Source organism: Camelus dromedarius, chromosome 2, assembly GCF_036321535.1.
Source record: "Camelus dromedarius isolate mCamDro1 chromosome 2, mCamDro1.pat, whole genome shotgun sequence".
NCBI lineage: Eukaryota > Metazoa > Chordata > Mammalia > Artiodactyla > Camelidae > Camelus > Camelus dromedarius.
Window position 1 is genome coordinate 51,023,795 of NC_087437.1, and position 13,365 is coordinate 51,037,159.

The 13,365-nt window shown below is 33.7% G+C and overlaps 1 protein-coding gene across 2 annotated transcripts in view; it reads left to right on the top strand.

Moving 5' to 3' along the window:
- Positions 1-13,365, top strand: part of KLHL24 (kelch like family member 24) — a 33,550-nt gene extending 20,185 nt beyond the window's left edge. For both annotated transcript variants that reach the window (XM_010976212.3, XM_064493257.1), the window contains exons 6-8: positions 1,627-1,815; positions 3,044-3,232; positions 8,346-13,365. In XM_010976212.3, the coding sequence (XP_010974514.2) occupies positions 1,627-1,815; positions 3,044-3,232; positions 8,346-8,546 (579 nt within the window). In that variant the 3' untranslated portion in view covers positions 8,547-13,365. The remainder of the gene's footprint in view (positions 1-1,626; positions 1,816-3,043; positions 3,233-8,345) is intronic.

Below are 13,365 nucleotides of genomic sequence, written 5' to 3' on the forward strand. Positions count from 1 at the left end.
GAATGCTTAATGTAACTTTTTCGGTTTACAAAGAAACTGAGTCCAGAGAGATCAAGTCGTTTGCCCAGTGTTGCACAGGAAGTGATAAAGCAGGGGCAAAAGCTCAGGTTTTCTTAATCTAGAGGCCTTTTATCTTGAGACTCACAGCGTATATTTTTAGTTTCTTCATGCAGAGAAGTAGTATTAAAGTTTAATCCTCAAAATTACATTGTATGGTAGGTACTATTATTGTCTACATTTTTAAATTGAGGAAGTTAAGACTGAGTCAGAGAGGATAGGTAAACTGCCCAAGCAGGGTCTTAACTTGAGTGGCAGAGCTAGATATGGACCCTGCCTCTCCTGACTTCAAAGCTACATACTTAATTGGTACGTTGTACCGCAGTTTCTATACCCCTTCTAGCTGCGTGACCTTGAGTAAGCTACTTAACTTCTCTAAGATGCATGATGTTGGGAGAACAGACCCACCAACTGATTGTTTTAAAATAACGTGAGAAATGCAAGATTGAAATAGTTTTGGCTGCTGAGGAAATTTGGAAGAGCATGGAAAGATAGATTGTGGACAGACTTGAATGATAGTGTGTAAAGTTTAGCCTTGACCCTTAGGCATTCACTGTTGAACTATTAAAAGGAGTTGATGAAGTGTTTTAGGAAGATTAATCTGTGGTTTAAAGAGTGAGTACAAGAGTGGAGGCCAAGAGCTTGAGAAGTATGAAATGATATGGACCCCAAGGTAGGATAGTGGCAATGGGAAACAAAAGGAAGGGACAGATGTGAGTGATGCTGTGAAAGAAAGCTCAGTAGGACTTAATAGTTAATTAGATATGGAGGGAGAGAAGGGTTGATGATGGCTGTCCATTAAAAGAATGTGGATATTAAACTTGGAGAGTTTCTATAGGTTAAAAGTTTCTTCTTTATCTCATGATGCTTAATGGATTATTTGGCTTATAAGTGATTTAATAAATGGCATGTTGATTAGTTCATCTATTATAGAAAGATATTTATTTGCCTACCTTCCTTATATTTATGAAAAGAAGATGTACATGAAAGTTCTTTGAAACATACAGTATAGAGTTCATTATGTATCAGGTACTTTTCTAGGCACTGTAGGGACTAAATTGTAAAAGATAGGCCCTGCCTTCAAAGATTTCACAGTCTAGAAATTCCTTACCTAATATTTTAGTTTCATAGCTTCATTGCTTTATAATATTTGAATATTTTCATCATCCACGATTGTGAGCATTTGTGCTAAGTCCTGTAATTCTCAATGCAAGCAATATTGCCCCTAATAGGGTGAAGATTGGTTCTTGGTGGGGCAAAAAAATTACACTGTTTCACGTATAAAGCACAGATGTATATACAGTACATAAACAGATATGCAGTATATCTGTAGTATTAAATGTTCATCAGAGGGAGCTATTATGAAAAAAAAATGTTTTAAAAGGGCTCCTTGGTGGTGGTAAGAGAGTGATAATTTCTTTTAAAAGGTCCAGAAACTAAGCTAAGTATGTTGCTATTACAGTTACCATAGACTTTTAAAAAAGGGGAGAGGTCCCTTAATTCTTTAGCCAACTAGTTAAAAATTAAAACTTTTGATAATTAAGATTTTTCCATGTTTTTTACATATAGGTATATGTTGTTGGAGGCTATGATGGGCAAAACAGACTTAGCAGCGTAGAATGTTATGATTCCTTTTCAAATCGATGGACTGAAGTTGCTCCCCTTAAGGAAGCAGTGAGTTCTCCTGCTGTGACTAGCTGTGTAGGCAAATTGTTTGTGATTGGTGGAGGACCTGATGATAATACTTGTTCTGATAAGGTAAGCCTTGTTGTCTTATATAAATTACTAATGACATACACTAGAAGAGAAATACAGAAGGTTTATCAAGTAGGTAGTTAGGTCTCTTAGTGTGAGGGGCCTTCTAAAAATTGGTACTTTATATTTTGTAGGGAAAACACTGAGTTACAAGTTACTAAAGTGAGATCTTAATGTATCCTACATTTTCTGTAAAAAGTGTGATTCAGTCTTTTTGAAATGAGACTAATCTCAATGTTGAGATCTTGTACTAAATAAACTGTTTTGTTGAGGGGGAGGGTATGCTCAGTGGTAGAGTGCATGCTTAGCATGTACAAGGTCCTGGGTTCAATCCCCAGTACCTCCATCAAAATAAATAAATTAACAAATACCTCCTCTGCCAAAAAAGTTTTAAAATAAACTATAAACAAACAGACAGTTTTAAAACCTTTTCTGGTATAGTTTACAGAATCAAAAAATTATTCACACAAAACACAATTGGGAATTGAATTAGCAAAGGGTGAGACAATAACTAATTATACTGCTTCCAGCTGGGTCATTTTCTGCATACTCTGAAAATATTCTTTAGAACAAAGAAAAGGAAAGAAACCTTTCTAATGTAAATAAAATATAGCACAAAGCTGCTACAGTTCATTGAACTCCTGGGACAAAAGAATATGTGCCATCATGACATGACAGAAAATACCATGTTTATTCTGGAAACAAATGTCTAATGCCTAATTCATTTAGCAATAATTAACTGAATTTTGTCAATCAATAAATTCTTTTTCTAAATTAAATTTTAATATAATGTCAAATGTTACATATTTAGAATTCATTAGTTCAGAATTCGTGATAATTCAAAGTATACTGAATTGAGGTTCACTTGTTTTCTTTTGAAGAAAGGAGTTCCTAAATGTGTAAAGAAATTGTATTCAAATTGAGGCATACTTCTCCTATATAATACATTTTTTTTTTAAATCTCGTCTCTTAATTTTAATGGAAATAAGTTAAGCAAACCTGGTAGCCATTCATCCTGGAAACAATCCCTGTTTGTAACTCAATTCTGCTTGATAGTAATAAACTTGCATTTCTTTTGAGAATTTCATATTCAGATATTTTACTCTCAAACTAACCTCCCTTAAGTCTGAATTAATGGGTTTTTATTTTTAGTCATATTGGTAGACTTTTTATTAAGTAAATTTGCATTTTTATTGAGAAATTTTAATTAAATATTTCTATACATTCTTAGGTTCAATCTTATGATCCAGAAACCAATTCTTGGCTACTTCGTGCAGCTATCCCAATTGCCAAGAGGTGTATAACAGCTGTATCCTTAAACAACCTGATATATGTTGCTGGTGGACTGACCAAGGCAATATACTGTTACGACCCAGTTGAAGATTACTGGATGCATGTACAGAATACATTCAGCCGGCAGGTAATAACATAAAATAGGCCAAAAGAAAAATCAGTCTGGGTGGGACCAAGTACAAGACCAGTATGAGTACACTGTAACTTCACTGTTAATCTATTTCATGTATGCTTGAGTTATTTCATAATTTTTTGAAACTCCACCTAAAGCATATGGTATACTTGTTTTGAACTCCTTCCAAGGAATTGTCTTATTGAAATAACTTACTCTTCACAATCCCATGGTAAAGTTGGTATTGCACTTGGGCTGTTGGGTTTTTCCCCCCTTGACCTTTTGTAGGTCATACTCCAGTCCTTATCCCTCTCTCTTGTATATTTCAAAAGAGAAGAAATGCTCCCAAATTGATTTCTTTCCTTCTGTGGTTAGAAACTAGATAATTTGTTGTTTTTTGTTATAAAGGAAATGGCTGTACTTGGGTTTCCACCACCCACACCCTGCTTGGACCTTCACTCTGCCTCCACCACAGCTCCAGAAAGGCTTCCCTCCACCTTTTGACTCAGGGTTCTACCCTCTTTCCTTCTACCACCAAACTACTTGAAATGGTGCTGATGCTGGAGGTCTGGCTCTACCTATACCACTCTAGAGATGTTGTACTCCCAAAGTCATTACTAATAATCTCCTGAGTCTCATTCACGTTCTCTCTTTTGTTTCTACCCAACCCTTAAATACAAGTATTCCTTGAGCCTCTTTCCGCTGCCCTCATCCCAGTTTATACTCCATTCCTGAGTGATCACAATTACTGCTCAGTACTGATGACTTCAAATATTACTCTCCATTATAGCCTCTCTCCTGTGCACCAGACTCAAGTTTCAAACTGCCTATTTGATATTTTCTATGGTATTCCAAGACTTCAAACTTAAAACAATTCACGTTCTTCCCCAAGCCTACTTTTTCTGTTTCCAAGCAACCTACTGAATGGAAAAACTGTTTCTCCCTTACTCACAACACTTCTGACACCAGATATGTGGGTTTATTTCCACACCAACCAATTCTCCATCTCCAGTTGGTGTCTGACAATTCAATTCAGTTCTGACACTACCTGAAGTTAGTTTCAGATTCCACAAGTTAAGGCCTCAGTCCTACAAGACTGTCACCACTTCAAATGCCAGTCGCAATTCCCAGGTTGTCACCAATACTTCTGACCAGTCAGCTATAACTCAAGGTTTCCACAACCCCCTCCTTGGGTTCAGTAATTTGCTCAGGAAAACACCTATTAAAGTTCACAGGTTTATTATATAATGAAGTATATTATAAAGGACACAAATAAACAGCTGAATAAAGGGGTACCTAGGGTAAGGCCCAGAAGAGTCCCAAGCACGGGACCTTCTGTCTTCATGGATTTGAGGTGCACTACACTCCTAGGACATGGATGTGTTTACCAACCTAGAAGCTCTCCAAATCCTTTACTTTGGGGATTTTTATGGAGGCGTAATCCTGTAGACATGATCAGTTATTGATTCAATTTCCAGCCCTTCTCTCCTCTCCAGAGAAGGGAGGGTGGGGTGAATCTTCCAAGTTTCTAATTATGGCTTGATCTTTCTGATGACCAGCCCTCATCTGGAGCCCACCAAGAGCCACCTCATTAGAACAAAAGACACTCCCATCAACCAGGAAATTCCAAGGGATTTAGGAGCTCTTAAGTCAGGAACTAGGGGCAGAGACTAATATATATTACTAATATATATTTTTCTGTTGCATACCTGGACACAATTTTTTAGATTTTTCTTGTTTTCTTTTCAACTGATTCAGTCTAGCGTATCAGTTCTGTGTCCTTAAAGAGTTTTGCCTATTCTTTTCCATTCCTTTGGTTCCTGCTTTCATTCAACTTCTCATCAGTTTTTACCTAAACTTAAAACAACAAATTCTAATCAGTGATCCTTTCTCTAATGTCTTGCTTCTCTAACCCATTTTGCCACCAGTTATTTTCCCGCAAATCTAATTATGTCTCTCGTCTGATTGGAAACATACTGAGTATAATCCAAAAGTTTTTCCACTTCATTCTATGCTTTCTGTTGTCTGACCTCTGCTTGCCTTTCCAGCTTCATTTTCTTCACCTTTACCCCAATTACATTAAGTATCTGTTGCTTGCATTTGCTATAACAGATGATGTGTGTTCCTGCCTTGGTTTATGCTGTCCTCTTAGCCTTTAATACCTTTTCTACCTTCTCTACTTGTATTCTACTCATCTTTCAAGGACCAGGTTTAGTTACAACAAACTGAGGTTGCCCTATTCAGAATTTGTATCTTTTTTTTCCTGCTCTGTCACTACATTTATACCTCTATTATGGACGTCATACATTTCCTTACATAACTGTTTATTTCCATACTGGAATTCAGTCTTCTTTAGGATACTGTATTTTCTAACTCATCTCATATATCTTGCATTTATTGGTGCTCAGTAAATATTTATTGAATAAGTAAATAAATAATAGTGAAGTAAAATAAGAGTGAAGTAACAGAGGGTCCTAATTTTAAGACAATTTTATATGCAAGATATGTAAGAATTATAGACTATAAGGATAAAGACTAGAGTTTGAGTATAACACAATTTTTCTAAAGTTGTTGACATTGAGGTATATAGTCTCCACTTAGTAATATATTCAGAGAAACATTGCCTCAACCAATGGAAGGGATATAATAGGATCTCAAGCTTCATAGTAGTGGGAACATAATCTTCTACCCTCTTATATCACATTTAAGTAAAATGAACCACATTTCTCTAGTTCAGTGGCCTCCTGGAAAGGACAGTCTCTAACTCTGTAAGTGAGGTATACCCTGCCACATAAGAACCCTGTTACATTCACCTGTGTGACAGAGTGTTTACACTTAATTCTGAATTTTTTAACCAAATCTATTCTTTATTGATTTATTACAGTGCATATTTTAAAGCACAGTGCATTTCTGCTAAGAATTACTGTTCATTTAAAACTTGACTATACTGTATAAGACAATAGGAGAGCTTAGGAAGATAATTGCCAGCATCTAGCATAATACAGGGTATATAATGAATAAATTTAACTAAATGATTGAGGTAAAACTAAGGAAAAACAACGGGACATACATTTTGGCACATTTTCCCTAATTAAACAATGACTGATACTTCAGATATTTCAAGGAACATTTAGATCAGAAGTATATTTATTATAACAAAGACAGATCATTAAAATCTAAATCTAGTATTCCATATCAAATCTCTTGAAGCAAAAAAAATACTGAGATTTCTGGGATTATCTTTTCTCCCCTGGTCCTTTCTTATTACCAGTACCTCTAAGTGCATATTATTGATAGGCAATTTTTGAACCATCTGTAAGTGTTTGCCTACCATGGTAGACAGCTATTTGAGTCAAAGGTTGTGTTTTGTTTTTTTTTTTAATGCTTAGAATAGTGAATGACCAAAAAAAGAGCTAAAAAATGAGTCCTGATAGACCCAGCCTTTTCTCTTTCTGTACTTCACCATTTCCTTGCCTTTGGACTTTGCATAATTCTCAAAAGCCACAACATACTATTTTAAACATATTTTGCTTTTTAATTTTCATCAGGAACATATTTTTTTTAATTGTGGGGGGGTTTTTTTGGTTTTTTTTTTTTACTCCCTGTTTTTTTTAACCTTTCTTCTGTGGACTAGATATTTAAAATATCACTGAAGTTTAGAATAATAAAAGAAATCTGATTCTTTCTCTTTATGTTGGCATTTTAACATTTAAGCATTATAAAAAATAAGGAGAGGGGTATTTTTTACAATTTCATTTCATTGTGTTTCATTGAAGTCAGAAAAATAACATTAAAACTTCATATATTAATAAATTAGTTTTCTTACTAGCTGCCATTACTCTTCAGATTCTCAGAGTGAAATAAACTATTATACAAGTAATTTCCTGATATGAATGAATAACTCTTTTCATGGTTGCTTGCTTTATTTAATTCTGAGAATTATTTATGAAATGATGTTAATAACAAAAGCCTATAATTATATAGCTTAAGAATCATCATCAAAGTGAGTTTAAAGTTCAGTAGTACAAGTCAACATGTACTTAAAAACTAAGGGTGTTGTTTTTTATTGTATTCAGAACTCTTAGAATTTATAAAAAGAGCTCATTTTGCTTTAGATGAAAAATGTTGTAGTTTAGCACATAACTGGTACAATTCACGGGTGGTATTCTGCATAAAAGTTTGTCATTCACATGATAATGGGGCAAGTAATTTTGGGTGTATATAAACTCTAATGTAAGAATTTTTAAATACTCCCTAATTCTTTTAGACCCTAAGATACTATCCTTTATTATTTTAGTCCACCAAGATTTAATTTTTTTCTACCAGAGCAAAATTTTTATATAGCAAATCTGATCAAGTAAAAATGTTTATTGTACTCATTGGTAGAACCCATTTCATTTTTGGTTATGTGGAAACAGGATAATAAATAAGATCAATAACTTTCTGAGTTAAAGTAAAATGTAAATAGAAGAATAATTGACCTATAGCATAACCAGATTCATGCAGTAGTGAGACAATTTTAGTGTGATTTCTTTCTTTGAAGAATCACTCTTATCCTTGCAAGAATATTTGTTTTGTATAATAATTATAGTTATTGACACAGGAGTAAAATTTAGCTTAGAATCTCATTGTGTGGAATGTTAACTATAAAATCTTATCTGGGGAGTTTCTATGCCCCAGCCAAGGCCTCTAATAACATCTTTGTTAATTTGGTTATAGCTCTTTCATTCATTCATTCAATTTGTGGGTAATCCCATATAATGAATAATGTCCCTATCCCTTGGTCATGTAATAGCCACTTCCCTGTAATATAGGAGAAGCAAGCCATACTCTTCAAGGATGTTTTTGTTTAACTACTATTAAGATAATTAAAACTCTTCTCTCAGTTCACCACCCCCACTTCACTTCCCGTATCTTGATCCCAATTACTGACATACATTCTATCTTAACACTCCCTTCACCCATGCAAAATTATCTAGTACTCACATATAGAGCAGGAGTTGGGCAAAAGGGAGCTTATTTCATGTCTCCTTTTTGACTGTGTTAAAGCATGCCTTATTTTACTTTTCAGTTTGCTACCAAATCCCCTATCTTCAACAGCTAATTTTTTTTTAATTTGGTTGAACAGGAAAACTGTGGTATGTCTGTGTGTAATGGTAAAATATATATCCTGGGTGGAAGACGGGAAAATGGAGAAGCTACAGACACTATTCTCTGTTATGATCCTGCAACAAGTATCATCACAGGGGTAGCTGCAATGCCCAGGCCAGTGTCCTATCACGGATGTGTGACTATTCATAGATACAATGAGAAATGCTTTAAGCTCTAAAGCCAGGATACCTCACCCAAGAAGCCACACCAATCCAAGATGAGAGGTTTTAAAAACTCCAGAGTGGGAACTTGACATATTTCCTTTATACCATATGCACAAAAAGGTAAAAATAATAATTGTGGTGCCTTTCTCCCCAAAATATCAATCTTTCAAACTGTAATAAAACCTTTCCTGTAATTGAAAAAAAAAAATATGTTGAAGGTAATAGTGTCTTTGCTTGGGCTTTGAGAGTGTATCTTTGTATTTGTAAGAAACCTATGTGAAGTAGGAAATAATGTCTGCCTGCATACCTTTTAGGAATTTGTGAATGGTCTCTTCGTTTATGTAGGTTTATCTGCAAGACTGTATATTCCTTATTTTGTCATATATGTGTGTGTGTATGTATATATATAGAGAAAAAATTTCATGACAAGGCTTCATTTAGGTTGACTCACATAATGCTTAGAATCATTCTAAAGGGGAAAAATCAGTTTTAAAAATTTGTCACTAAAAAATACATCCAAAATGATTAATTTTACTGGGTTTTTTTTCCCTATAATTGATAAAAATGTAATGACAACAATTTGAGTATCAAAAAACACTGAATTATTGTGACTTCATTCTTTGAATTGGTTTCTTATATTAAAGATTTTTGAGGAGGGAGGAGATATAAAAGCAGGTGCCCCTAAAATGGGGATTAAAATTACAGATTATTTCCTAAGAAAAAAGCTACCTAAGACCATTGAAAGGAAAATGACCCACCGTGGCTCACAAAAGTCTTTATGTATCATCTCTAAATCCTCTAAGGAAGCGCCTTTTCTTGAACCTGGCAAAAAAAGTTGAAATCCACTTTGTAATATTATCTTGTGAAAAACTGGGATAGATTTTCTCCCTAGCCCAGTATGGTTTGACCTCATTAGTATGGTGCTTTGGGTGAGGACCTCTTCCTGGTTACCCTGTTTTCTTGTGAACAGCTGAAAATCCTGGGAGTCTCTACTGTTAAGCTGTCCTTACAGGATAAAGCGGGGACCACCTGTCTCAGTGGGTCCATAATTTTTTTTAATTAGCTATCTGAAGAAACTAACAGCAGTAGTTGGCAGTCTTCTATAATATCTCTTTCATCTGGTACCCATGGTGTAAAACGTTGATCAACATTCTCAAGCTTCTATGCATCAAATTGCCTTTGTCTAGATGTTTCAGTTTCAGTTTAATAAAGCTTACTAGTTTTCAGAGAAGAATGTAAAACTTTTTTCTAAGGCAAATGGAATAGCAGAAACTACAGCATAGACGATTATTGTTATTTCTGGGTGGACAGATAAAATTTACAACATTTTAGGGATGTTCCAGGTAGCCTGCTGTATTTCGACTTCCCAGGCATTACTGTCATCTCACATCATGATTACATACTCCTTGTCATAGGGGTAATGACGCTAATATGTGATTATAGTGTCACCAGATTTCTGTTAAAACCAAGGTAGTAATCAAAAACCTAACATTGATAAACTACTTTTTTTTCCTCATTTTAGAATGATACAGAGATTTCAAATAAACTATATGGCATCAAATTTAATGCTTAGCTGGAATCTGAATTCTGAGGAAAACTCTAAAAAACTTAAATTTTTAGGGAATTTTTATTTTTCAAATCATATGAAATGGTATATACCTTTTTGTGATAATTATCAAAGCAATTTAGAAAACAGTTTTCTACCATTTTAGTTGAAAGGCAATAGTAGATACAATTGGGATACTGTTTTAAATTTTAGAGTAAACATCTATTTCTGCATCAAACTTTTGTAGATAATGGAACCTATTTAGTTCAGAAATTCTTTGTGGCATATGAGATAACGTATGAGAAAAGTGTTTTGTAAGTGCTGAGGATTATGTAAATGATACTTGTTATTTTCATGTGTATTTGTAAGATCATGCCCATCCATAAATACAGACACTTCACACAAAAAGACTTTCTCAACATAACTTGTATTCTAGTATTTTTGTCTATTATAAAAGTATTAACTATTGTATTTTGTTATACATTTATTTTTAATATTCATGTGTTTATTGTAGTAAATTTGAAATGAAATCCCATAAAACTGAATTTGTTTAAACATAGACCTCATGCCAATATTGTTTAATTTTTTTCTCTACATAATTTAAAACTACATAAATTAAGTAGGCCACCAAGAACTTAGCTTGAACCCTATGAAATTAAAGTAACAATTTTTAAAGTTACCTGATACTTTACTTTCCTTTAATTCTTTATCTTCCTTTATTGATTTTTGATAAATAGTAATGTTAGCATTGATAAAATAATAAAGAACTTTAAAGTATAATTAGTATATCAAAAGGGATTTATCAACTACATTGGTGTCAGACTGTATTCATACTGTCATCACAGAGTTGACAGATTTTCTTTTGGTGGGTGATGCTCATAGAAGCCTTTGGGTTAGGATACATGTATATATATGTAGATAGATAGTATGCTCATCTACACACATTTATACAAGCACCAAGAATTTTATCAGTTTGTGATGATCAGAAAAAGGCACATAAAGTAAAAATGAGCTGACCTTATTAAATTCAGTTCCAGAAGGTTTTTTTTTTTAATTTGGGCATTTCTAGAACACTTCTTTACATATGAAAGTACAGGATAAGTATTAGTATGATGGCTTGTATACAGTCAAAATCTATATGATACATACAGTTTTACAAGATCAGAAAACAGATTGGAGGTGGATACAAGTTTGCTAACCCTAGCCATGATACCTCAGTGGGAAGGAAATTTAAAAGTATGTTTTGTGGATCAACAGAAAAGTAGTTTCTTTTTTCATGAATTTTAATCCTTTTTCGTGTGTTTCTATATGTGAGTGAACTATAAAGTGGTCTAATTTTTACAACAAAAGGCCTTCATTTTCTACTCTACTCTTCCCACTGTCTTTACTGCACAGGTATGAAATGGTAGCCTGTTGTATCTTCAGTAACCCTTTTTTCCCTAGATGACTGAAATACAGATATTGACTCCATTTAAACCAGGTGTTAAGGAAAAAAATGATGTAAATACTCAGGGAGGGTATTAACTTGTCCTTTTTGCCTAATTGGAGTGTTTAAAGTGCCATAACTAACTTCAGTTCATGATTCTAGAGTAAATTTAATTTGGTAAAGGGGCTTCACACATGATGGTGGTTAAACATTCATTCTTTTATATTTAGAAAGGTGAAAGTGTTTGTGGACTGACACATTTCCTCTTAGTGAAAATGAATTGTTTATGTATCTCTACTGTCATACACCCTTTTTGAAACTCAGGAACGACAAAGGTTCAATTATACTACTTTTGTCAATATTCAAACCAGGTGTGTTTTTTTTCCCTGCCGTCTTGATATGGCAATAGATTTTTTTTAAAGAACTGCTGTGAGAACCCATATATGAAAAGAGAGGGGTTGAATCGTTTGTGTGTGCCTTTGGTTTCTTGAGATTTATATGTGGAAAAGTCATCTTCTACTCTAGACCGTATTTTTAAAGAGAAGACATTGCTGCTTATGTGATGCCAAGTGATAAGATAATGTCTCTTAAAGGCTTCCTATGGACCGCCTTTATTTTCCTAAACTCAAGACACCAGTTAACCTCAACATAGTTTTGGCCTTATTAGGATTTCTTGTCCATTATACTGAAAGCCAGGTTTACATCACCACATCCCATTATTCCTTTTAGTTAAATAAATAAATTCATATACCAAGAAACCAGAATGGGGCAGTTTGATTGGCCTTCAAGGCAGTAGGTTTGACCAGCTAGCTATACTTACTGTCACATCTAATGCTAGGCATCAGAAACCACTTGAGCCAGGAGTGTGAATTGATAATTCCAGAGACATTTGCAACATACTTCAGACTTTTTTTTAATGTTTTTTATGAATGTTTTACATTTGTGAGATTGCCTTAGATATTAAATTTACTTAGTGCTAAAGATGATCATCATAAAAAATTTTTAAAATAGCAATAGTCATAACTTATTTTATATATTGTTCCAAAGAAAAGAATTTGTTTTAATGTTTTCAAAATAACTGCATCTGAATTTGTTTATGTGCCTTAAGTTCTCTAGTGCTATTTTAACATTTTTTCAATCTAAATAAAGCTTATCTTAGATAAGTTTCATATTTGTTTCCTATAAATTTCTCTTCTTAATTTTTTTAATGAGCACCAATCATGTGGTTGCTTGGCAGAAAGAGAATGTTAAGAAAGGTTGTTGAGTGTTTGGAGTTTTATTATACTTGGGAGGGTTTTTGTTTGATACCAAGGTGCTTTTTAAGATATTTAGAAAAACATCTATCTTACATTGATTAAACCCTTGTAAACATTATTTGCAGTATCTACATCTAATATCAAAAAAGTAAATCTTCTTATTTTTGTTCCATTCTTACGTACTATTTTTTTTCCTCTACAAGCTCTTTTACTTATCTTTCTTGAAAAAGTTCTTACTCTTTCCTTCCCCAACACCCCTCCCCATGGTTTCTTTATTTAAATTCTTACTGAGAGTTTCTGGAGCTACCTAAGACAACACAATTACAGAGTTGAACAAGAGTATAATGTGCTTTACAACTTGTACAGACCTGAGGCAGCCAAATGTCATTTGCTTTCAGAGGCTCCAGAGTCTTCACAGTGGAAAAAAAAAAGCTTTGTATTTCTTTCTTCTCAATTCAGTTGCAGCACACTAATACTTATATGTCTTGTTTAAATATCCTTTGTGCATAGTTTTCTTTAATTTTTTAAAAGTTGTTGTATCTAGTAAAAATGTCTCTTAACCATTATTACTTGACTATGGTTGTATTAAATTTTATTTACCAAAA